At 46.0% G+C, this 27,012-nt stretch overlaps 2 protein-coding genes across 2 annotated transcripts in view; one reads left to right on the top strand and one right to left on the bottom strand.

The window, feature by feature from the left end:
• Positions 1-2,023: 2,023 nt before the first annotated feature.
• The window catches only part of LOC144483898 (uncharacterized), a 40,454-nt gene continuing 15,465 nt past the window's right edge, over positions 2,024-27,012 (bottom strand). Inside the window, exon 3 of the mRNA XM_078202477.1 lies at positions 2,024-2,410. Coding sequence (XP_078058603.1) covers positions 2,024-2,410 — 387 coding nt within the window. The remainder of the gene's footprint in view (positions 2,411-27,012) is intronic.
• On the top strand, positions 4,368-25,834 carry LOC144483885 (uncharacterized). The gene is given in 4 exon segments (XM_078202463.1): positions 4,368-4,472; positions 4,679-4,832; positions 9,958-11,091; positions 22,058-25,834. Coding segments are annotated over 2 exon segments (2,127 nt in total). The 5' UTR covers positions 4,368-4,472; positions 4,679-4,832; positions 9,958-10,066; the 3' UTR covers positions 23,160-25,834.

Below are 27,012 nucleotides of genomic sequence, written 5' to 3'. Positions count from 1 at the left end.
GCAGTTCCACGCACCTGGCACATATGTGAACCTCTGGGAAGCTAGGTGTTTGCAGGAACTCCCACATCCCACATCGGAAGCACTGAACTGGCCGATCACTCATACCTACCCTTATCCTTTATAGGGTTGGATAAAAAATAACGAGCCTTGCCTCGCCCTTACAGCCCAAGCCCTGTGAGCCAAAGCCCTTATAGTTCACACTCTGCTTCCCACAGCCCTGTGAGCCAAAGCCCTTATAGTTCACACTCTGCTTCCCACAGCCCTGTGAGCCAAAGCCCTTATAGTTCACACTCTGCTTCCCACAGCCCTGTGAGCCAAAGCCCTTATAGTTCACACTCTGCTTCCCACAGCCCTGTGAGCCAAAGCCCTTATAGTTCACACTCTGCTTCCCACAGCCCTGTGAGCCAAAGCCCTTATAGTTCACACTCTGCTTCCCACAGCCCTGTGAGCCAAAGCCCTTATAGTTCACACTCTGCTTCCCACTCACTCCACTGCCCGCTCCCGACGCTGCCCGCTGTATAGTGCAGCCGGCTTTTTATGCTCCCGGCGAACGCCCCAGGTAACTGCCTTTTATACTAAGACTCAACCTCCCAGAATCCCCTTCAGCTGACCTCACTTCCTCAATTCAAAACCCTGAAAAAAGCCCGCGAAATATACAAGGAATACCCTTAAATGAATAAATGAATAATTAAATCACTTCTTTGCTTACTCTCAGCACTCCTGCTAAGACTCTCTCCCCCAGTCTCACTCCAGTCAATCAAAGAGGTCGAACCCCCAGGTAACTGCCTTTTATACTAAGACTCAACCTCCCAGAATCCCCTTCAGCTGACCTCACTTCCTCAATTCAAAACCCGGAAAAAAGCCTTATCCTTTTTCTCCCTTTGCCACCACTCCTTCTGTCTTGTGGGAGGGTCGTGGGGATTCCAATCAGAACTAATCATTTTATCAGAAGAGTAAAATACTGCGGATGCTGGAATCTGAAACAAAAACAGAAAATGCTGGAAAATCTCAGCGGGTCTGACAGCATCTGTGGAGAGAGAATATAGCTAATGTTTTGATACTGGATGACCCTTCATAACAGCTCATATGAAGTGTCATCCAGACTCGAAACGTTGGCTCTGTTCTCTAATAATTTTATCGATACGTTTCTTGTTCTTAGTTTTAGGTTTAAAGTGAGAGGGGAGAGATACAAAAGGGTCCAGAGAGGCAGTTTTTCACTCAGATGGTGGTGAGTGTCTGGAACGAGTTGCCAGAGGCAGTAGTAGAGGCAGGTACAATGGTGTCTTTTCAAAAGCATTTAGACAGTTACATGGGTAAGATGGGGATAGAGGGATATGGGCAAAATACGGGCAATTAACCTAGAAACATAGGAACCCTACAGTACAGAAAGAGGCCATTCGGCCCATCGAGTCTGCACCGACCACAAACCCACCCAGGCCCTACCCCTATATCCCTACATATTTACCCACTAATCCCTCTAACCTACGCATCTCAGGACACTAAGGGCAATTTTTAGCATGGCCAATCAACCTAACCCGCACATCTTTGGACTGTGGGAGGAAACCGGAGCACCCGGAGGAAACCCACGCAGACACGAGGAGAATGTGCAAACTCCACACAGACAGTGACCCAAGCCGGGAATCGAACCCAGGTCCCTGGAGCTGTGAAGCAGCAGTGCTAACCACTGTGCTACCATGCCGCCCCTTTTGGGACTAGCTTAGTGGTAAAAACTGAGCTGCATGGACAAGTTGGGCTGAAGGGCCTGTTTCCATGTTGTAAACCTCTATACCTCTATAACTTCCTCACACCCTGTCACTCTGTGATCCTTGTGAAATTTGAAACCGGGTATTCGCAACAAGACTCAAAGAGAATCAGCCCACTGGAGGCAAAGTCATGAGACCGGCCAGTCCAGCAGAAAGAAACCCTCCGACCCTCCCCATTGACCAACTGTGAGAATGAACAAAATGCAGTCCTGGGTGTAATTGAGAGCAGAAACAATAACAGCAGAATCCAACCTCTGGAATCACTCGTGAACTTGTTGGTGTCTCAGCAGGTGGGATGAAACTCTGAATCCCTTCCCACACTGAGAGCAGGTGAAAGGTCTCTCCCCAGTGTGAACTCGCTGGTGTGTCCGCAGGCTGGATGAGTGAATGAATCCCTTCCCACACTGAGAGCAGGTGAATGGCCTCTCCCCAGTGTGAACTCGCTGGTGTCTCTGCAGGTTGGACGGACAAGCGAATCCCTTCCCACACTGAGCGCAGCTGAACGGTCTCTCCCCAGTGTGAACTCGCTGGTGTGTCCGCAGGCTGGATAAACAAGTGAATCCCTTCCCACACTGAGAGCAGGTGTGGGAGGAATGTGAATGGTGAATGGCTTCGCCCCAGTGTGAACTCGCTGGTGTCTCTGCAGGCTGGAAAGAAATGATGCAGATGGTGAGATGGGTTTAAGCCCAGGGAGGAGGGAGAGTGTGTGGGACGGGGATTTACAGATTTTGGGGAACAAGAGAGGAAAAAATGTTCCGGAGAAACTAGAATTGTCTGTTCAGGATTTCTATTCCGGACTGACAGTGATGACTTTTCCAAATTTTTTTTTACAGGATATTGGAAGTGGAGGATTGGTAGACAGAAAATTCAAACGAGCATCATGACTGGCAAAGTCATTTTGTTCATTAGGAGCTGAATATCATTGGTCTTTGAATGCGGGAGGAGAAATGTTTGACTCTTCTGCCTGTCGGCAAAGATTTTAAACATCAGTGTGACCGGAAAAGCATTGGAACAAACACACCCCCGATTGGGAGTGTTCCAGCGGTCACGGGCATTCGGCCTCTGATATTCGGGTAAGCGTTCTCCAAGGCGGCCTTCGCGACACACGACAGCGCAGAGTCGCTGAGCAGAAACTGATAGCCAAGTTCCGCACACACGAGGACGGCCTCAACCGGGATATTGGGTTCATGTCACACTATTTGTAACTCCCACAGTTGCGTGGACCTGCAGAGTTTCACTGGCTGTCTTGTCTGGAGACAATACACATCTTTTTAGCCTGTCTTGATGCTCTCTCCACTCCCATTGTTTTGTTTCTTAAAGACTTGATTGGTTGTAAGTATTTGCATTCCAACCATTATTCATGTAAATTGAGTCTGTGTCTTTATAAGCTCTGTTTGTGAACAGAATTCCCACTCACCTGAAGAAGGGGCTTAGAGCTTCGAAAGCTTGTGTGGCTTTTGCTACCAAATAAACCTGTTGGACTTTAACCTGGTGTTGTTAAACTTCTTACTGTGAGAAACCTATTAACAATGGATTCTTATGATTTTGGTTGCTGAATGAGGAGACAAGGTCCTTTCGGTTTTATTGACGTTTTATGCGGCGTTACGGTTGAAGCGATAAAAGCAATATTTTAAATATCTCTGATATTAAGTGATGTCCATCTTTGTGTGGGGCAGACGTCCTCCGTCTGGACGGAAGATGAAGAACCAATGTGCCCTTAACAAAGATGGCGACGATGTGGGGGGCGGGGCAATGGGCGGTGTACGCAGCACGCTGAGGCGGTTCGGATCGCACATGCGCATTGCAGCGGGAGTGTTTTGTTGACGGAAGCGCGCGGGTTCTTCTCCGGATCGGAATCAGATTTGAAAGTGGGGAACGGTTAACGGTGGCAGGCGTTGCCATGGCTGCAGGGGCGGGGCTCGCCAACAGCGCGCGCCGGCGCAAGTGGACACTCTGCTCAATCTGATCGGCAGCAGCAGCGGGTGCAGAGGCCGCGCGGGGAGCCGGGGGCTCGAGTAGGAGGCAAGCCGGGTCAGCCCGCCTCTCCCGCGAAGGCGACCTGGGGATGTGACACCAACTCAAAACTTCCCAACCCCGGGTTTTTCACGTCTCTTTTACCCCTCACCGAGCTGCTCAGCACAAAGCAGCCCCTCAAATCCCCCAGAAATCACTCAGACCCCACTTGGCATCTTTTCCCCAGGTCATGACCCCTCCACCTGATCAGGTGCCAACTGCGGTGGTGGTTGGAGGAATGATTGCTCGTTTCCAGGGCCGGGTGCTGAACTGGATCTCTCTCAATATCCCACAGTGTTTGTTTTCAAGATACAATTTGGTACATCTGGTGATTTGTCGCTTTGTCCCTAAATGGAGGGCAAGTGGATTGGCACCCTGATTATCGATTCACACTAAATCCACTTCTGCATCTCTCCATTCCCCTGGCAGTTTGGTACACGCAATGGCAGTGTGTGTCTGAGGTTTGCCCAAGCTTTAGTTCGTGCTGGCACTATTGCCACCACGTTGGGGTCCTCAACAGAGAGACTCCCTCTTTAAAGAAGGTCTTGAAAGGGTGACCAACTTGTGTTTTCTGTTTCTCATAGGAGCCGTGATCAACAGTGTGGCCAGAGAGACTCCATGTGCCCAGTCGCATATTTGGACAAACAGCTACCGGACATCTGCGTCCAAGAAACAGACCGGATCCTGGTCGAGAAAGTAAGTTAGATTTGAATGTGTCTTCAGTGTGTGGCTGACAACGCCCCTGGTTTGTCCACGGTCGTGAAGTACCTTGGTGAACCACAGCAGCCTGTGTGTTAAAGGGTTAATGGTCATCCTTACTTCCAGGCCTGGGTATAAGATCAGCATATAGCCTCCCCTAACCGGCCCCCTTTACTGATACCCTGCTCACTTTCTGTTTTCAGTCCTGCTGGGACACCGCCTTGGGCCCATTGAAACAGCTGCCCATGAATCTGTCCATCATGTAAATGACTGGCAACACCATCTCCATCCTCCCTATCATGATGGTGTGCATGATGGCCTGGAGACCCATACAGGCTTTGATGTCCATGTCAGCAAGTGAGTATTGTATTGAATCTACAGCTCAGAAACAGCTCTGAACCAGCATCACTTGAATGCAGCTTAGAATAGAGTTCTGGGAGTTGGGTAATTAAGGGAGTTCGGGAAGGAAGGGAAGGGGGTGCCCTTTTGCTTTCTAACTTTCTCAGCCTTTGGGAAGTGATCTTACTCTTCTACAGGAGAAGAAGCTAGATTTTTGGTGAGTATCTGCACAGTAACTAAAATTTATTCTGTTCCTAAGGATCAAAATAGTATAGCAACAGGTGGTAAGGTTAATAAAATACTTAAAAACAAAAATAAATTATCATTGGATAAAATAAATAGTTTATTAGTACACATTCAAGCTGCAGCATTTGAGAGTTCCTGGGTGTCAGTTTGATCCAGGGCAAACAGGCATAGAGGTTTACAGCATGGAAACAGACCCTTCGGCCCAACTTGTCCATGCCACCCTTTTTTTAAAACCCCTGAGCTCGTCCCAATTGTCTGCATTTCGCCCATATCCCTCTATATCCATTTTACCCATGTAATTGTCTAAATGCTTTTTAAAATACAAAATTGTATCCCCCTCTACTACTACCTCTAGCAGATTGTTCCAGACACTCATCACCCTCTGTGCGAAACAATTGCCCCTCTGGATACTTTTCTAACTCTCCCCTCTTACCTTAAACCTATGCCCTCTAGTTTTAGATTCCCCTACCTTTGGGAAAAGATATTGACGATCTAGCTGATCTATGCCCCTCATTATTTTATAGGCCTCTAGAACATCATCCTCAGCCTCCTCAGCTCCAGAGAAAAAAGTTCCAGTCTATCCAGCCTCTCCTTATTACTCAAACCATCAAGTCCGGTAGCATCCTAGTAAATCTCTTCTGCACTCTTTCTAGTTTAATAATATCCTTTCTATAATAGGGTGACCAGAACTGTACATAGTATTCCAAGTGTGGCCTTACCAATGTCTTGGACAACTTCAACAAGATGTCCCAACTCCTGTATTCAATGTTCTGACCAATGAAACCAAGCATGCCGAATGTCTTCTTCACCACTCTGTCCACCTGTGACTCCACTTTCAAGGAGCTATGAACGTGTACCCTTCAATCTCTTTGTTCTGTAACTCTCCCCAACCCCTATCATTAACTGAGTAAGTCATACATAGAACAGTACAGCACAGAACAGGCCCTTCGGCCCACGATGTTGTGCCGAGCTTCATCCGAAACCAAGATCAAGCTATCCCACTCCCTATCATCCTAGTGTGCTCCATGTGCCTATCCAATAACCGCTTAAATGTTCCTAAAGTGTCTGACTCCACTATCACTGCAGGCAGTCCATTCCACATCCCAGCCACTCTCTGAGTCAAGAACCTACCTCGGACATCCTTCCTATATCTCCCACCATGAACCCTATAGTTATGCCCCCTTGTAATAGCTCCAGCCATCCGAGGAAATAGTCTTTGAACGTTCACTCTATCTATCCCCTTCATCATTTTATAAACCTCTATTAAGTCTCCCCTCAGCCTCCTCTGCTCCAGAGAGAACAGCCCTAGCTTCCTCACACTTTCCTCATAAGACCTACCCTCCAAACCAGGCAGCATCCTGGTAAATCTCCTTTGCACTCTTTCCAGTGCTTCCACATCCTCCATATCGTGAGGTAACCAGAACTGCACACAATATTCCAAATGTGGTCTCACCAAGGTCCTGTACAGTTGCAGCATAACCCCACGGCTCTTAAACTCCAACCCCCCTGTTAATAAAAGCTAACACACTATAGGCCTTCTTCACAGCTCTATCCACTTGAGTGGCAACCTTCAGAGATCTGTGGATATGGACCCCAAGATCTCTCTGTTCCTCCACAGTCTTCAGAACACTACCTTTGACCCTGTAATCCACATTTAAATTTGTCATACCAAAATGAATCACCTCGCATTTATCAGGGTTAAACTCCATCTGCCATTTTTCAGCCCAGCTTTGCATCCTATCTATGTCTCTTTGCAGTCTACAACAGCCCTCCACCTCATCCACTACTCCACCAATCTTGGCGTCATCAGCAAATTTACTGATCCACCCTTCAGCCCCCTCCTCTAGTCATTAATAAAAATCACAAATAGCAGAGGACCAAGCACTGATCCCTGTGGCACTCCGCTAGCAACCTGCCTCCAATCCGAAAATTTTCCATCCACCACCACCCTCTGTCTTCGATCAGATAGCCATTTACCTATCCAATCGGCCAAATTTCCCTCTATCCCACACCTCCTTACTTTCATCATAAGCCGACTATGGGGGACCTTATCAAACGCCTTACTAAAATCCATGTACATGACATCAACTGCCCTACCTTCATCAACACACTTAGTTACCTCCTCAAAAAATTCTATCAAATTTGTGAGGCATGACATGCCTTTCACGAATCCGTGCTGACTATCCCAGATTAATCCGCATCTTTCTAAATGGTCGTAAATCCCATCCCTAAGGACCTTTTCCATCAACTTACCAACCACCGAAGTAAGACTAACCGGCCTATAATTACCAGGGTCATTTCTATTCCCTTTCTTAAACAAAGGAACAACACCCGCCACTCTCCAGTCCTCTGGCACCATCCCCGTGGACAGTGAGGACCCAAAGATCAAAGGCTCTGCAATCTCATCCCTTGCCTCCCAAAGAATCCTAGGATATATTTCATCAGGCCCAGGGGACTTATCGACCTTCAGTTTATTCAAAACTGCTAGTACATCCTCCCTCCGAACATCTACTTCCTCCAGCCGATTAGCCTGTAACACCTTCTCTTCCTCAAAAACATGGCCCCTCTCCTTGGTGAACACTGAAGAAAAGTATTCATTCATCACCTCTCCTATCTCTACTGACTCCATACACAAGTTCCCATTACTGTCCTTGACCGGCCCTAACCTCACCCTGGTCATTCTTTTATTCCTTACATAAGAGTAAAAAGCCTTGGGGTTTTCCTTGATCCGACCCGCCAAGGACTTCTCATGTCCCCTCTAGCTCTCCTAAGCCCCTTTTTCAGCTCATTCCTTGCTAACTTGTCACCCTCAATCGAGTCATCTGAACCTCGTTTCCTCATCCCTACATAAGCTTCCCTCTTCCTTTTTGCAAGACATTCCACCTCTTTTGTGAACCATGGTTCCCTCACTCGGCCATTTCCTCCCTGCCTGACAGGGACATACCTATCAAGGACATGCAGTATTTGTTCCTTGAACAAGCTCCATTTTTCATTTGTGCCTTTCCCTGACAATTTCTGTTCCCAACTTATACCCCCTAATTCTTGCCTAATCGCATCATAATTACCTCTCCCCCAATTATAAACCTTGCCCTGCCATACGGCCCTATCCCTCTCCATTGCAATAACAAAAGACACCGAATTGTGGTCACTATCTCCAAAGTGCTCTCCCGCAACCAAATCTAACACTTGGCCCGGTTCATTTCCCAGTACCAAATCCAATGTGGCCTCACCTCTTGTCGGCCTATCCACATATTGTGTCAGGAAACCCTCCTGCACACACTGCACAAAAGCTGCCCCATCCGAACTATTCAACGTACAAAGGTTCCAATCAATATTTGGAAAGTGAAAGTCCCCCATCACAACTACCCTGTGACCCCCGCACCTATCCATAATCTGCTTAGCAATTTCTTCGTCCACCTGGTTTCAGCAGCAGATGATCTGAGGCCAGGACAAAGTGGGGCGATGTCACTGAGGTGGAAATAGGTAGTGTAGGTGGTGATGTGGCAAATCGAGTTAAATACAGATCAGTGTGAGGTGTTGCATCATGGAAAGTCAAACCAAGGTAGAACTTTCACGCTGAATGGGAGGACCTCAGGGAGTATCGTGGAACAGAGGGACCTTGGAGTTCAGGTGCACGGTTCTCTTAAGGTGGAGTCACGTGTAGATAGGGCAGTGAAGAAGGCTTTTGGCATGCTGGCCTTTATCAGTCAGGGCATTGAGTATAGAAGTTGGGAAGTTATGTTGCAGTTGGACAGGACTTTGGTGAGGCTGCACCTGGAATATTGTGTTCAGTTTTGGTCACCTTGATTTGGAAAGATGTTACTAAACTGGAGAGAGTGCAGAAAAGATTTACAAGGATGTTGCCAGGACTCAAGTTATAGGGAGAGATTGGATGAGTTAGGACTTTTTCTTTGGAGCGTAGGAGACTGAGGGGTGATCTTATGGAGGTGTGTAAGATCATGAGAGGCATGGATAGGTTGAATGCACTCAGTCTTTTTCCCAGGGTTGGGGAATTAAGAATTAGAGGGCATAAGTTTAAGTTAAGAGGGAAATGAATTAATGGGAACCTGAGGAGCAGCTTTTTTACACAGAGGGTGGTACGTATGTGGAATGAGCTGCCGGAGGAAGTGGTTGAGGCAGGGACATTGTCAACATTTAAAAGGCATTTGGACAGGTACATGGATAGGAAAGGTTTAGAGGGATATGGGCCAAATGGAGTTAGCTTACATGGGTATTTTTGGTGGGCATGGACCAGTTTGGGCCGAAGGGCCTGTCTCCGTGCTGCAGATTCTATGAGGATATGTTTAGAAGCTCAGTTTGAAGTGAAACATGTCACTGAGGTTGTGAAGACTCCGGTTCAGCCTCAGACAGTCACAATGGGGACAGATGGAGTCAGTGGTTAGGAAGTGGAATTTGTTGCAGGGCTGAAGATGATAACCTTCATCTTCCAATATTTAACAAAGGCAATTACTGCTCATCCAGTCCTGGGTGTCAGACAAGGGAGGATGGTGTGTAAAATTGGAGGGAATTTGGAGATGATGGTGTTCACATACACCTCTTACCCTGATCCTTCTCGGTGGGCAGGTTAACGGTTTTAAGGTTCAAACCACTGGTTGAGTTGTAGATACATAAAGTCCCTCCTTTGCCCCCACCTCTCTCTCCATCCATTGAGGCCAGAGCCTTGTGTAGTCCCAGACTGGATGGCAGATTCCCTTTCCTGAAAGGCATTAGTGAACCAGTTGAGGTTTTATGACAATCCAGCAGTTTCCATGGTAATGTTTTCCGAGCACCGGCCCCACAAATGACCAGATTCATTCAGCTCAATTTCACAACCTGCCTTTGTGTTTTTGTGGGATCTCTCTCACTCCCTTTTCACTGTTTTAAATCAATTTCACAGGGTTTTAGAAGGGGATGATTTGCAGTCAAGAAACTCAAACCAAACATCACATCAGGATCTGACTGAGTCGCCCAATTTATTGTAACCTGAATATAACTGAACTTTGAGCATGGAAGGAAAAAGCACCGTTCACAGTGGGGTGAAACTGTACACGTGTCCTGTGTGTGGACAAGGATTCAGACAATCATCTGGCCTGTCAAGACACAAGTGCAGTCACACTGAGGAGAAACCGTGGAAATGTGGGGAAGGATTCAGAGACCTGTCTGAGCTGGAAATTCACCAATACAGTAACACTGGGGAGAGGCTGTTCACCTGCTCTGAGTGTGGGAAAGGATTCACTCAGTCATCCACCCTGCTGACACACCAGCGAGTTCACACTGGGGAGAGGCTGTTCACCTGCTCCGAGTGTGGGAAGGGATTCACTCAGTCATCTACACTGCAGACACACCAGCGAGTTCACACAGAGGAAAGACCATTTAAATGTCCAGAATGTGACAAGTACTATAAAAGTTTAAAGGAAGTGATGTTCCATCAACGTGTTCACACAGAGGAAAGACCATTTAAATGTCCAGAATGTGACAAGTGCTATAGAGGTTCCAGAGAACTAATGTTCCATCAACGTGTTCACACTGATGAGAGACCGTTCAGGTGCTCTCACTGCGGGACTGGGTTCAAGTGGTCATCTCAACTCACTGAACACCAGTGAATTCACACTGGGAAGCGGCCGTTCACCTGCACCGACTGTGGGAAGGGATTCACTCGGACATCACACCTCATGGCACATCAGCAAGTTCACACCGATGAGAGACCGTTCAAATGTCCAGATTGTGGGAAGTGCTGTAAAAGTTCCAGCAATCTAGTGTCCCATCAACGTGTTCACAGTGAGGAGAGACCTTTTAAATGTCCAGACTGCGGGAAATGCTATAAAAGCTGCAGCGATCTGATGTCTCATCAACGTGGTCACACTGATGAGAGACCGTTCAAGTGCACTCACTGCGGGACTGGGTTCAGGCGACCATCCCAACTCACTGTCCACCAGCGAATTCACACTGGGGAGAGGCCGTTCACCTGCTCCAAATGTGGAAAGGGATTCACTCAGAAATACAACCTGTTGAGCCATCAGCGAGTTGACAAGTGACTGCTGGAGTTTGATTCTGCTGTTTATCACAAATCACAAATATGTTGATTGTGGTCATTCGCCTCTTATGTAAATAAATTTGAGCCCACAAATAAATACTAATGTCCTGGATGAAAATCAAATAAATCTGCTTTTATGTTAAACAAACAATCTGTTGAAACTTTTTATTATTTCTGACTCAAGTCCATTCCTTTCGAATGGCTCTCCCTCTCCCCTGTCTCCTCCATCCTGACCCCCAACAAAAAGTGTGATGAAGTCATGGAGCTTCTTTGTCACTCGGATTGAGCCAACCCATTCAGCTGCCCCTGCTGCTTCCCTCTCTTCCACCCTCCCACTGAGCCAAACTAATGTACCTAAAGCCTCTCCCTGTCTGAGCCCCGAACCCACATCTTTCAACAGTTTCTCTCCTGTCTTGGCCCTGACTCTATTTTCATTAAATTACTGACCATCCAACTTCCCCATATTGGCTGATATTGTTAATGATTCTCTCCCTCTCTTCTGGTTTTGTTCCTCTCACTTTTAAATACACAAACATCACACTTTCTGAAAAAAACCCTTTGATCCCACTTTGCTTGCAAATTATGGCCCCATCTCCAGCCTCCCTTTCCTCTCCAAAGTCTTTGAACTTGCTGTCTCCCAAGGATATATACTTTTGGTCTCCTATTTGGGCAGCAAGGTGGCATGGTGGTTCACACTGCTGCCTCACAGATCCAGACATCTGAGTACAATTTCAACCTGTGTGGAGTTTGCACATTCTTTCTGTGTCTGTGTGGATTTCCTCCGTGTGCTCCGGTTTCTTCCACACTCCAAAGATGTGCAGGCTAGCTGGAATGGCCATGCTAAATGTATGGGATTATGGGTATAGGGTGGGGAGAGGGACAGCAGATTTCCTTCCCCAGAGGATGTTAGTGAGCAATCAGCAATGGTTTCATGGTCAGAACATTGCCCTGGGTCTCTGGGTTACTGCTCCAGTGACAATATCACTATGCCACTGCCTCTTCAATGTACACACATAGGGAAAAGGCCATTCACCTGCTCCGTGTGGGAAAGAATTTGTGCATCCAATTTGAAGGGCTGTGATCACAATAACCTCAGTCTTCCGGACTGTTGTGGTTGTGGTGGATATTTAGTAAGGATACTACAACTGTTGTGGAGAATCAAAGACACAGCTCCAGTCTGATACAGACCTTGTACATAAAACCAAGACCTGATCGCATAAACCCCAGTGCAATCTGAGTGATTTGTCTTTCACAGGTCTATTGGACACGACCTCTCACCTGACAAGTACATGGGATTCTTTCAGACTGAAACATCCCAGACAAGTGATAATTATGAAAATTCAGGATATGAATGCCTTTTCTTTGTAATTCCAACATTCATCTACTCTTAACCATAAGACCATGAGACATAGGAGCAGAATTAGGTCACTCGGCCCATCGAGTCTGCTCCGCCATTTAATCATGGCTGATATTTTTCTCATCCCCATTCTCCTGCCTTTTCCACATAACCCCTGATCCCCTTATTAATCAAGAACCTATCTATCTCTGTCTTAAAGACACTCAATGACCTGGTCTCAACAGCCTTCTGTGGCAAAGAGTTCCACAGATTCACCAATCTCTGGCTGAAGAAATTCCTCCTAATCTCTGTTTGAAAGGATCATCCCTTTAGCCTGAGGTTGTGTCCTCTTTAGCCTGAGGTTGTGCCCTCTTTAGCCTGAGGTTGTGCCCTGGAGTATTCTGGTTAACACACTGGAATACTCCCTTTGGCCCTTTAGGATAATGTCACTGCAGTATATGAGATCTGCAGAAACATTCAACTAAATTCTACCAGGCACCTGATATGCTTAACTGTGGAAACCCTTTTCCATTAAGGTCTCAGATTACTACAACAGATATGCATTGTTCTGACTCGACCAGCTGGGCTGTGGAATTAATTGGATGGATCTTCCAGAGAGCCAGCAGAGACATAATGGGCCAAATGGTTTCTATTTATGCTGTATCATTCTCTAAAAGAGTGAATATTCAGTATCAGGGACAGAGAGAAGAACCAGTGACTGTGCGATTGAACCCAGCCGGGATCAGCACCATAAAGGGAGGAGTGAGAGGGAAACGGTATAAAAGCTTTGAAACTATTGCATGGTCTTGCAGCAGAACTTTGAGAAATGGAGCACAGCAGATCACCAATTCTCAATATTTCATTAACTTACCTCATGCTGACAATGTTATTTTGAACTAACTATATGAAGTTTCAATGGCGGGTATTACCCAGCATTCGCTGCGGGTGTGAAAGTGCCCTATTCACTCCACAGGAGCACAGTACGCACGCAGACGCAGCGTTGTATCTGGGGCATGCGCAGTGTCACTTTGCTCGGAGCCCTGCGAGTGTGGAGATGCTTATTTCAAGGGGTGAGAGTCGGTGGGGCGGAGGGAGGAATGGAGCCGGGAGCCGTGGTGGGGAGGGAGTAGAGGCTTCATAAACATCTGCTGTTGGCCGCAAGGCCTGAATAAGAGCCTTCCGGTCCCAGGTTTGCAGCTGCAGGGATTTTATCCGGGATCAGGCCCAGTGCCGCGGCCGCCATCTTTGTTTAGTGGGGAGCAGAGCGCATGCGCGGCCGGTGGGCGGAGCTTCAGGATTTGGGTGACCAGGAGAGACAATGTTTGAGTCATTGACTGACAGGCCGGGTTAATGGATGCTGCCTTTCACCGTCTCAATTTGGAGCAGCAGCTCGGCGTCTTTTATACACTTTAATCATACAGACATTAGCGGTTACTTCGTCGTTAACTTTGGGTGATTACATGTATTTAGCCAATTGGGCTCCCCTAGCAACAACTGACCTCCAATCACATTCCTTCAAAAACAGCCGTTTGCAAAAACCCACAACTTCTTGTTTCAGTTCCCCTTTATCTGAAGCTAAACGGACCATCTGGACCTCGCGGTCTGGTTTTTTTTGTCTGTTACGTATTTTTTATACAATAACAGGATGTAGCTCAAAGGTTAGTTCGTTATTTAGTCAGCAACAGAATGATCTTTGTTAACCACAGGATAAGTGCTGGGCACAGCCAGACCCTGTAGTCACGTACGCATTAACTTTCAAAGGTCACAGTCTTAATTTCACTCCAACAATCACATCTCATTTATCTAAAATCCAATGAGCATAGATGTACCCTGCCGAACCTTTCCTCATAAAACAGACCCCTTCATGCCCGAAATCAGCGAGTGAACCTTGTCTGAATTGCTTCCAATGTAAGTATATTCCATCTTAAGTAATCTTATGCTAGAAAACAGGAGGGGAGAATGTTATGGATTTATATTCAGGACTGACAAATGACTGTTGGGGGTGACACAGTGGTTAGCACTTCTGTCTCATAGCGCCAGAGACCCGGTTCAATTCCAGCCTCGGGTGATTGTCTGTATGAGTTTGCACATTCTCCCTCTGTCTGTGTGGGTTTCCTCTGGGTGCTCTGGTTTCCTCCCAGACTCCAAAGAGTGGGTTGATCGACTATGCTAAATTGTCCCTTTGTGTCCCAAGATGAGGGGGAAGGAAAGGATTAGTGATGTACGTACATCAGGTTACAGGGATAGGGCCTGAGTAAAGGTGCTCTGTTAGAAACTTGGTGCAGACTCGATCGGCTAAAAGGCCTCCTTCTGCATTGCAGAGATTCTGTGATTTTGGAATCTCCTTTTACAGATGGTTAGAAAAAGAGGATTTTTACAGCAATCTCAAGCCCCCAAAAAATGTGTATTTCTTAATTTCAAGCCACAATTGACACATGACTCTTGTAATCTCCTTTTGCAGCGAGTTAGAATATTTGAAGATTGCAATTTTTCTCTGATTCCAGTGCTTCTGACATCTTGTGTTTCAGCAGGTTGGATAACTGAGTGAATCCTTTCCCACACACAGAGCAGGTGAATGACCTCTCCCCAGTGTGAACTCCCTGGTGTGTTTGTAAATGGGATAACTGAGTGAATCCCTTCCCACACACAGGGCAGGTGAATGGTCTCTCCCCAGTGTGAACTCCCTGGTGTGTTTGTAAATGGGATAACTGAGTGAATCCCTTCCCACACACAGAGCAGGTGAATGGTCTCTCCCCAGTGTGACTGCGCCGATGAGTTTCCAGTGCAGATGGGTACCTGAATCCTTTCCCACAGTTCCCACATTTACACAATTTCTCCATGGTGCGGGTGTCCCTGTGACTCTCCAGGCTTGACAATCAGTTCAGTTACAACATAACATGGGTGCGGTCTCTCTGCTGCAATGTATTTTCAGGCTGTTTAACTGGTTAAAGTTCTTTCCACAGTCACTCAGGTGTGTGCATGTTTCAGTGTGTGTGTGTCTCGGTGCTTTTCCAGTCACACTGATGTTTAAAATCTGAAGCAGAGAAACATTTCCATTCTAGATTCAAAGGTTGATGATATTCAGGTCCCAATGAACTGAGTGACGATGTTAGATTTTGATGTGAAGTTTGGTTTGATATTCGTCTTTAAATTTTCGCCTTCTGATATCCTGCAAAAGGAATTTACAAAGTTCATCACTGTCAGTACAGGATAGAAATTCAGAACAGACAATTCTAGTTTTTATGTAGCATTCTTTCCTCTCTCATTCTCCAAAAGCTGTAAATCTCCATCCCACACACTCTCCCTCCATTCTCACTCTGCTGTATCTAATATTCACCCTCCCAATTCTCCTGAAGGTGCTGATTGAGGCTGATTGACAGATCCATGGTCACTCCTTCCTGTCCTGGACACAGAGAGCTGAAAATCTCCATGCAGGCTGCCAAACAGGAACATGTCTACCTGACCGGCCGAACAATGTGTGGAATATACAGACTGGATTCACTTCCTTTCCCTTCAGTTGCTGCAAGTCCCCAATTTCCCCCAGAATGAGGAAAGAAATGGAAAGGGGGAAACATTGATTTCCTCCCAGATGTTGCCCAGAGGAGGGAGTTTCACTCTGAAGCTCATTGGACAACTTCCGTATTGTGACGTCACAATGGAGCCTGCCTGAATCAGCCAATAGGAATCACTCTGCTCCGCGGTGACGTCTCCGGGTTCCAGTGCGCAGGCCCGGGCGCGCGGACCCGGGAGCCCCGCCCCCACCCATTGTTCCCCTCCCCCTACACCACATCGAGCCAAGGTTTCCAGGCAACCGGTTGGCGGCTCCAGCCAGAGCGAGAAGCTGCTCGGTGATCGCCCCCCCCCCACCCAAAAAACTGGACTGCGCATGTCCAAGGGAGAGGGGAAGCTGCGCATGTTCCGGGGAGTGCCCACCTCCCCCCCCGACCTTTATGCTTGAAGTGTTGACCAATGGAAAGAGTTGGAGGACCGGAAGGACTCTGGTCCTCCAGCCAATCAGAGCGCAGGCTTTGTGTGAATGAAGATTGAGCTTCAGACAGACTGAAACTTCCTCCCCTCTCCAACATCTGTGAGTAAAATACCAAAAGAGAAAATGCTGGAAAATCTCAGCAGGTCTGGCAGCATCAGTAAGGAGAGAAAAGACCTGACCTTTCGAGTCCAAGCTTTGAGATTTTCCAGCATTTTCTCTTTTGGTTTCAGATTCCAGCATCCGCAGTAATTTGCTTTTATCCTGTGAGTAAAACACTTTCTTTTGTCCCCCCTTTCCATTTCTTTTCTCATTCTGGGGGAAATTGGGGACTTGCAGCAACTGAAGGGAAAGAAAAGGAAGTGAATCCAGGGAGGCTGCAGACTCTGAGCAAAACACCATTAGTTTTTAAATAGTTCTGGAAAAAGATAAGGCGTGTCCACAGGTTCAAACCCTAAACTGGAGCAGGGCCAATTTTGTGGGCATTAGGTAGGATCCAGCAGATGTCGATTCGGTGAGTTTGTTTGAAGGGAAAGGAATGACTGGCAAATGTGAGACTTTTAAAAGTGTGATAAAGAGTCCAGGAGTAGTATATTCCTGTTAGAGTGAAGGGAAAGAATGATAAATTTAGGGATCCCTGGCTGACAAGGGCTATTGAGGCTCTGGCCAGGTAAAAGAAGGAAGCATACATTGGGTTTAGGCAATCGGGGACAAGTAAATCCCTCAATGTCTGGAACAAGCTGCCACAGGTAATAGTAGAGACTGGTACACTTGTCTTTTAAAAAGCATTTAGACAGTGACATGAGTAAGATGACTATCGAGGGATATGGGCGACACGCAGGCAATTGGGATTTGCTGAGTCATTAAAAAAAGGGTGGCATGGAGAAGTTGGGCTGAAGGGCCAGTTTCCATGCTGTAAACCTCTATGACTATAAAACGTGTAAGGGAACACTTGAGAAGAAATCAGAAGGGCAAAAAGAGGGTATGATATGGATCTGGCAGGTAAGGTTGAAGAAAATCCCAAGAGGTTCTGTAACTATACTGAGAGTAAAACGGTGGCTCGAGAGAGAGAGAGAATAGGTCCCCTTAAAAATCAGCATGGCCATCTGAGCATGGAGCCACAGGAGATGGGTGAGATTTTTAATGGATATTTCTCCTTGGTGTTTACTGAGGGAAACATGATGGGTGCTAAAGCAATAAGGGAAACAAGTGGTGATGTCTCGGGCCACACGCATATTACTAGGGAGGAGGTATTGCAGCCCTGAAGTGCGTTAAGGTGGATAAATCTTCTGGGCCTGATCAATGCCTCTATTTCTCTGGAGACAAAGGAAATTTGGCATTTCTTCTACGACTCTCACCAACTTTTACAGATGCGCCATCGAGAGCATTCTTTCTGGTTGCATCACAGCTTGGTATAGCTCCAGCTCTGCCCAAGACCACAGGAAACTACAAAGTCATAGAGTCATACAGGTTTACAGCATGGAAGCAAGCCCTTTGGCCCAGCTTGTCCATGCTGCCCCTTTTTTTAACCCCGAAGCTAGTCCCAATTGCCCGTGTTTGGCTCATATCCCTCTATACCCATCTTACCCATGTAACTGTCTAAATGCTTTTTAAAAGACAAAATTGTACCCGCCTCTACTACTACCTCTGGCAGCTTATTCCAGACACTCACAACACGCTGTGTGAAAGAAATTGCCCCTCTGGACCCTTTTGTATCTCTTCCCTCTCACCTTAAACATATGCCCTTTAGTTTTAAACTCCCCTACCTTTGGGAAAAGATATTGACCAGCAGATCTATGCCCCTCATTATTTTACAGACCTCTATAAGTTCACTCCTAAGCCTCCTCCACTCCAGAGGAAAAAAGTCCCAGTCGATCCAGCCTCTCCTTATAACTCAAACCATCAAGTCCCGGTAGCATCCTAGTAAATCTTTTCTGCAGTCTTTCAAGTTTAATAATATCCTTTCTATAATAGGGTGACCAGAACTGTACACAGTATTCCAAGTGTGGCATTACCAATGTCTTTTACAACTTCAACAAGACGTCCCAACTCCTGTATTCACTGTTCTGACCAATGAAACCAAGCATGCCGAATGCCTTCTTCACCACTCTGTCCACTTTCAAGGAGCTATGAACCTGTACCTCTAGATCTCTTTGTTCTGTATCTCTCCCCAATGCCCAACCATTAACTGAGTAAGTCCTGCCCTGGTTCAATCGACCAAAATGCATCACTTCGCATTTGTCTAAATTAAACTCCATCTGCCATTCGTCAGCCCACTGGCCCAATTGATCAAGATCCCATCGCAATCCTAAATAACCTTCCTCACTGATCACTATGCTACCAATCTTGGTGTCATCTATAAACTTACTAACCATGCCTACTAAATTCTCATCCAAATCATTAATATAAATGACAAATAACAGACCTCCAGTTTGAAAAACAACCCTCCACAACTATCCTCTGTCTTCTGTCACCAAGCCAATTTTGTATCCATTTGGCTACCTTACCCTGGATCCCATGAGATTTAACCTTATGCAACAACCTACCATGTGGTACCTTGTCAAAGGTCTTGCTAAAATCCATGTAGACAACATCAACTGCACTGCCCTCATTTACCTTCTTAGTTACCTCTTCAAAAAACTCAATCAAATTTGTGAGACATGATTTTCCACTCTCAAAGCCATGCTGACTGCCCCTAATCAGTCCTTGCATCTCTAAATTCCTGCAGATCCTGACTCTCAAAATACCTTCTAACAACTTACCCCCTACAGATGTGAGGCTCACCGGCCTCTCGTTCCCAGACTTTTACCTGCAGCCCTTTTTAAACAAAGGCACAACATTTGCCACCCTCCAATCTTCAGGCACCTCACCTGTGACTATTGATGATTCAAATATCTCTGCTCGGGGACCCATAATTTCCTCCCTAGCCTTCCACAATGTCCTGGGATACACTTCATCAGTTCCCGGGGATTTATCTACCTTGATGCGCTTTAAAACGTCCAGCACCACCTTCTCTGTTATATGTGCACTCCTCAAGTCATCACGATTTATTTCCTCGAGTTCCTTAATATCCATGCTTTTCTCAACAAAGTGTTTCTCAAAGGATTGTGAATGAAGCCCAGTCCATCACCCAAACCTGCCTCCCATCCATTGACTCTGTGTACACATCCGGCTGCCTTGGAAAAGCAGCCAGCATAATCAACCCTCGCACCCCGGAGATTCTCTCTTCCACCTTTTTCCTTTGAGGGAACGATACAAAAGTCTGAGCTCACGTACCAACCAACTCAAGAACAGCTTCTTCCCTGTTGCCATCAGACTTTTGAATGGACCTACCTCGCTCTAAGTTGATCTTTCTGTCCACCTTAGCTATGACTGTAACACTACATTCTGCACTCTCTCCTTTCCTTCTCTATGAACTGTATGCTTTGTCAGTATAGCCACAAGAAACAATTCTTTTCACTGTATACTAATACGTGTGACAACAATAAATCAAATCAAGTGCATCCTTGGATCTTGTGGGAGTTTGGGGAAGAAATTGCAGAGGGTCTTGCAGAGGTATTTGCTTCATCCCTTTCCACTGGCAAAGTTCTGGAAGACGAGAGATTGGCTAATGTTGTTCCATTGTTTAAGAAGGGTTGCAAAGAGAAGCCTGGTAATTACAGGCCGGTGAGCCTGACAACAGTGGCGGGTAAGTTACTGTAGAGGATTCTGACCAACCTTTGGATAGTCAAGGTCTGGTTAGGGAGAGTTGTCAGAGATCCTGGGTCACAGCAACTTTAGGCATTCTTAGTCGACTTGAGTACAAACAGCACTGGACACCAGGCATAATCCAATGTGGGGCCTTTAATAACTTGTGCACAAGGAGAAACCCTGTGCAGCTGTCCCGCAAGTGGTTCTGATGTTACAGAAAAATAACTTGGCAATAATAGTCAATTACAGCAAATCAGAAACCAGGAATGTTTCTAATCCTTCATTGACGGACATATTCGCCAATTAAATCCTAGCTTTTCACTCTTTCACATTCAAAATTAATTTCTGCAAATCTTTTATTTGCATAGCATATCCCCATATCTCGCCTTTGGTATTTGTTATGGAGAAATCTGGTCTTGCTCACCCTCTGGTGAAGGCCGAAAAGCAGAATGTTCTGGGGCCTACGTAGGTGAAGATTAGCCTGTTCGTGCTGAAATAGCAGACACTGACTCCTTTGAAGGTCTGCAAGCCGAAAAACATTTTCACTCGCTGTTAAAGAGAAGGCAGGAAACTATAATCTGAGCATTTCCACATAGTCAGCACTGCTTCGTGCATGTGTTAGAGTGGGCCAAGGCTGAGGCAGCTGTCCTATATATATTTATAGAGAGAGAATAGACTAACATTTCGAGTCTGGATGACCCTTTGTCAGAGCTCTGATGAAGGGTCATCCAGACTTTAAATGTTGGCTCCATTCTCTCTCCACAGATGCTGTCAGACCTGCTGACATTTTCCAGCATTTTCTGTTTTGGTTTAAGATTCCAGCATCCGCAATATTTTGCTTTTATATGTATTTATATATCCAAATGTGCTATGTTAACAAAATGGTCAGTTACTAACCGAAATATAAAGCATCATGTGATTTAGCTGACTTGACCATATTCCTATAGTTATTCAGTCATTAAAGACACAGTCATGGAGCATTAAACTTGCCTCGCAGGGCCCCTTGTATCAGCACACAGGCAGCTGCTTTGTGAGACTGCGAGCAGCACAGACAAGTCAGAGATAAGAGTGTCTTGAGAAGAGAGATTCATTTTGAAGGCTCAGGGACGGTTGATAAGATGTAGGAATTCTATGATTCTAATCAACATTCTTTCCTCTCTCATTCCCCAAAAGCTGTAAATCTCCATTCCACACACTCTCCCTCCATTCTCACTCTGCTGTATCTAATATTCACCCTCCCAATTCTCCTGAAGGTGCTGATTGAGGCTGATTGACAGATCCATGCTCACTGCTTCCTGTCCACCACACACAAATCATAAGAAACAGGAGCTGCAGTTGGCCATTCAGCCCATCGAACTGCCTCAACCATTCATTGAGAATTGGCTGATCTACCGCAGCATCATTTCCCATGCTATCCCCCAGATAGAGAGAGAATAGAGCCAATGTTTGGAGTCTGGAGAGAGGAAAGAATGTTCCATAGAAACTAGAATTGTCTGTTCTGAATTTCTATCCTGCACTGACACTGATGACCTCTGTAAACTTGTTTTACAGGATACTGAAGGAGGAATCACTGGCCGAAATCTCAAACGCCACATCGAGATCTGACAGTCATATTCCTTGGGACCTGAATATCATTGGTCTTTGAATCGAGGAGAAATGGTTGTCCGGCCTGATGACTTGAAAAGATTTCAAACATTAATGTGACTGTAAAAGCGCCAACACATTGCCACACTGGAGTGAGAGTGTTCCAGTGCACTGAGCTTGAACCAGTTACACAGCCTGAACAAATATCACACCATTCACAGCGGGGGTGGGGGGATTGTTCTGTGTGTGGACGAGTCTTCAACTGAAGAGAGAGGCAAGGACACCTGCACCATGGAGAAACCATGGAAATGTGCAGACTGTGGGAAGGGATACAGATACCCACATGAGCTGGAAGCTCATCGGCGCAGCCACACTGGGGAGAGACCATTTACTTGCTCTCAGTGTGGGGAGGGATTCACTCGGTTATCTCACCTGCAGGCACACCAGCGAGTTCATACTGGGGAGAGACCGTTCACCTGCTCTCAGTGTGAGAAGGGATTCACTGATTTATCCAGCCTGCGGAATCACCAGCGAGTTCACACTGGGGAGAGGCCGTTCACCTGCTCTGAGTGTGAGAAGGGGTTCAGTCAATTAGCTAACCTGCAGAGACACGAGCGAGTTCACACTGGGGAGAGACCATTCACCTGCTCTCAGTGTGAGAAAGGATTCACTGATTTATCCACCCTGCGGAGACACCAGCGAGTTCACACTGGGGAGAGGCCGTTCACCTGCTCTCAGTGTGAGAAGGGATTCACTGATTTATTCACCCTGCGGAGACACCAGCGCGTTCACACTGGGGAGAGGCCATTCACCTGCTCTCAGTGTGGGAAGGGATTCAGTCAATTATCTAACCTGCAGACACACCAGCGAGTTCACACTGGGGAAAGGCCATTCACCTGCTCTCAGTGTGAGAAGGGATTCTGTCAGTTATCCAGCCTGCAGGCACATCAGCGAGTTCACACTGGGGAGTGGCCATTCACCTGCTCTCAGTGTGGAAAGGGATTCAGTCAATTATCTAACCTGCAGACGCACCAGCGAATTCACACTGGGGAGAGACCATTCACCTGCTCTCAGTGTGGGAAGGGATTCACTGATTTATCCACCCTGCGGAGACACCAGCGAGTTCACACTGGGGAGTGGCCTTTCACCTGCTCTCAGTGTGGGAAGGGGTTCAGTCAATTATCTAACCTCCAGACGCACCAGCGAATTCACACTGGGGAGAGACCGTTCACCTGCTCTCAGTGTGGCAAGGGATTCACTGATTTATCCACCCTGCGGAGACACCAGCGAGTTCACACTGGGGAGAAACCATTCACCTGCTCTCAGTGTGGGAAGGGGTTCAGTCAATTATCTGACCTGCGGACACACCAGCGCATTCACACTGGGGAGAGGCCATTCACCTGCTCTCAGTGTGGGAAGGGATTCAGAGTTTCATCCCACCTGCTGAGACACCAAAAGGTTCATGAGTGATTCCAGGGGTTGGATTCTGCTGTTATTGTTTCTGCTTTCAATTCCATCCAGGACTGCATTTTGTTCATTCTCACAGTTGGTCATTGGGGAGGGTCGGAGGGTTTCTTTCTGCTGGACTGGTTGGTCTCATGACTTTGCCTCCAGTGGGCTGATGCTCTTTGAGTCTTGTTGCGAATACCTGGTTTCAGATTTCACAAGGATCACAGAGTGACAGTGTTAGGAAGTTCAGAGATATTTAGTCAGCATTTCTGTTTGAAACGCCCTAAATGTCCAACCAATTTCCTTTGTAATTGTTTATTGTCCTTCACCCTTGTAGGCAGCGAGTTCCAGGTCATAACCATTCGCTGCATCAAAATATTCTTCCTCACATCCCCCCTTCCTCTCTGACCCAAAACCATAAATCTGTGACCCCCCTCGTCCTTGTCCCGTCAGCTAATGGGAACAGCTTTTCTTTGTCCACCTTATCTAAACCTGTCAGAATCTTGTCCACCTCTATCAAATCTCCCCTCAATCTCCTTTGCTCCAAGAGGAACAACCCCAGCCTGACATTGACAATAAAGAACAAACTAACAGAATATGTTAATACCTGAAATCAAATGGGAATGTTTAATTTATGTTTTAAAGAAATCAAGGAATTTACAAAAGTCATCACTGTCAGCACAGGAGAGAAATTCAGAACAGACAATTCTAATTTCTATGGAACATTCTTTCCTCTCTCATTCCCCAAAGCTGTGAATCTCCCTCCCACACACTCTCCCTCCATTCTCACTCTGCTGTATCTAATATTCACCCTCCCAATTCTCCTGAAGGTGCTGATTGAGGCTGATTTGACAGATCCATGCTCACTGCTTCCTGCCCTGGACACAGAGAGCTGAAAATTTCCCTGCAGGCGGCCAGACAGATAAATGTCTACATTACTGGAGTTAAATGTGTGGAATATACAGACCGAATTCACTTCATTCCCTTCAGTTGCTGCACGTCCTCAATTTCCCCCAGAATGAGAAAAGAAATGGAAAGGGAGAAACATTGATTTCCTCCCAGATGTTGTCCAGAGGAGGAAGTTTCACTCTGAAGCTCATTGGCCAACTTCCGCATTGTGACATCACAATGGAGGCCTGCCTGAATCAGCCAATCGGAATCACCCTGCTCCGCGGTGACGTCTCCGGGTTCCAGTGCACAGGCCCGGGCGCGCGGACCCGGGAGCCCCGCCCCCACCCATTGTTCCCCTCTGGTGGCAAAAGGACTAAAATGGTCAGGATGATAAAGTCTGGGTTCTGATTCCCGAGCCCATGGAGAATTAACAAAATGAGTGAACCAGTTTATAAAGAACAGAAGTTACCCATCCCTAACAAAAACTGATCAAATGAAAATAATTAGGTTGAGGAAAATAATAAAAAATTAATCGATGAAGTTTAAAATCAAGTTTGTTTGGTTGATAGAGAAGTTTTTAAAACTTGTATAAAGTGACGTAATTGTGTGCCAAGTTTTTCCCGCTCACTCCCCACCCCTTTAGGTTCTGTAGAAAAGTTAATCCTTTCAGCAGACATTTGATTTGTTTTTAAATCACCCAGAAACTAATCTGTCTATTTTAGTTTATAATTGAGGATTTATAGGATCCAGTTAAATGTGGAAATTTACGCATAGCCTGGAGGAATTTGGAATAACTGAGAATTTTATCGTGTTGTCACCTCAACCCCAGGTAAAGAACAAAGATTTTTCCGCTGGTAACTTGTTTGCGATTTTGCCTATGAATCAGGTCTTGGAAGTTGGCTTGAAAAGGTTAAGTTAGAATGGAGGATCTTGTATCTTATTCAAGGAGTTGTGAGCTTGTAGTGCTCTGTCACTTTAAGAAGCTATAGCTGAGAGAGAGAGAGAGAACGCTGACGATTCATTGTTTGAAATTTACGAGCTGGGAGAACCTGTGTGTTTAATTTGTTTTATGTGGATGTTTGTCAATGCGTTTTGTCATTATTTTGGGCTACATTTGTTAAGGTTTATCTTTCTGGGGAATTAACCTTATCTTGAGTCTTTAATTAAAGGCATTTCTGGAAGTTTAAAAGCAGAACCACAAGAACGCTTAAGGAATTCATTCTGGTTATTGTTGTTGTAAAGCACATGCTAAGTTTCTCTGCCTGTGTATGGATGATATTTGTGGGTTGAATGCTTCAAGCTTTCAGGTTTTCTGTCTGTGATTTAAATCAAACAGATTTTAAATAAGTAAGTGTAGTTAATAAAGCTTTTTTTCATAAGTTATAAACCTGGAACCATATTTACTGGCCAGAGATATGATTCCAGGATATTTTACTAAACATGCAGGAATTTCAATCCCGATACAATTCACATGTGAGAATGAGAGTTTTAATTTGTAATGGTTATTTAAAATTTGGGACATGTGAAATGATTCTGACCAATCCTGTGTTGGATTGATCTTGAGTTAAACTTCCTGTCGGATCCAAAGATTTATCCCTGATGCAATTAACACAATGAAAAGGAAAATTCTGGAATTGGATACTGAAGGAAAGAGTTTAAAAGGAGAGATTATGAAATTGAAATGATTCCCAGACCATGTGGTCATTAGATTAAAACAAAGAAACGGCGCTGACATCCATGGTGGCACAGTGACAGTGACGGCATGGTGGCACAGTTTTTAGCACTGCTGCCTCACAGCGCCAGGGACCCGGGTTCGATTCCCGGCTTGGGTCACTGTCTGTGCATATTCTCCCCGTGTCTGCTTGGGTTTCCTTCGGGTGCTCTGGTTTCCTCTCTGTCTGAAAGACGTGTTGGTTCCGTGCATTGACCTGAACAGGCACCAGAGTGTGGCGACTGGGGGAATTTCACAGTAACTTCATTGCAGTGTTAATGCAAGCTTTACTGTGACAAATAAATAAACTTAAAAAAAAACTAATTTTGAGAACTTTTAATCCACCCTTTTTCAAACGAAGGGAACCTCAGTACAAAGAAAGCCCAAGGATGGTAGATAAGGAGTTTTGGAAAGCATCATGATGGGGGCAACTATCTGTTCATGAGATAGAACATAGAACATCGAACAGTACAGCACAGAACAGGCCATTCGGCCCACGATGTTGTGCCGAAACTTTTCCGAAACCAAGATCAAGCTATCCCACTCCCTATCATTCTAGTGTGCTCCATGTGCCTATCCAATAACCACTTGAAAGTTCCTAAAGTGTCTGACTCCACTATCAGAGCAGGCAGTCCATTCCACACCCCAACCACTCTCTGAGTAAAGAACCTACCTCGTACATCCCTCCTCTATCTTCCACTACGAACCTTATAGTTATGCCCCCTAGTAACAGCTACATCCACCCGAGGAAATAGTCTCTGAACGTCCACTCTATCTATCCCCCTCATCATCTTATAAACCCCTATTAAGTCGCCTCTCAACCTCCTCCACTCTAAAGAGAAAAGCCTTAGCTCCCTCAACCTTTCCTCATAAGACCTACCCTCCAAACCAGGCAGCATCCTGGTAAATCTCCTTTGCACTCTTTCCAGTGCTTCCACATCTTTCTTATAGTGAGGTCACCAGAACTGCACACAATATTCCAAATGTGGTCGCACCAAGGTCCTGTACAGTTGCAGCATAACCCCACGGCTCTTAAACTCCAACCCCCTGTTAATAAACACACAATAGGCCTTCTTCACAGCTCTATCCACTTGAGTGGCAACCTTCAGAGATCTGTGGATATGAACCCCAAGATCTCTCTGTTCCTCCACATTCCTCAGAACCCTGCTGTTGACCCTGTAATCCACATTTAAATTAGTCCTACCAAAATGAATCACCTCGCACTTATCAGGGTTAAACTCCATCTGCCATTTTTCGGCCAGCTCTGCATCC

Source organism: Mustelus asterias, unplaced genomic scaffold (genome assembly GCF_964213995.1).
Source record: "Mustelus asterias unplaced genomic scaffold, sMusAst1.hap1.1 HAP1_SCAFFOLD_84, whole genome shotgun sequence".
Lineage (NCBI taxonomy): Eukaryota > Metazoa > Chordata > Chondrichthyes > Carcharhiniformes > Triakidae > Mustelus > Mustelus asterias.
This window is presented reverse-complemented; position numbering and strand designations above follow the sequence as displayed.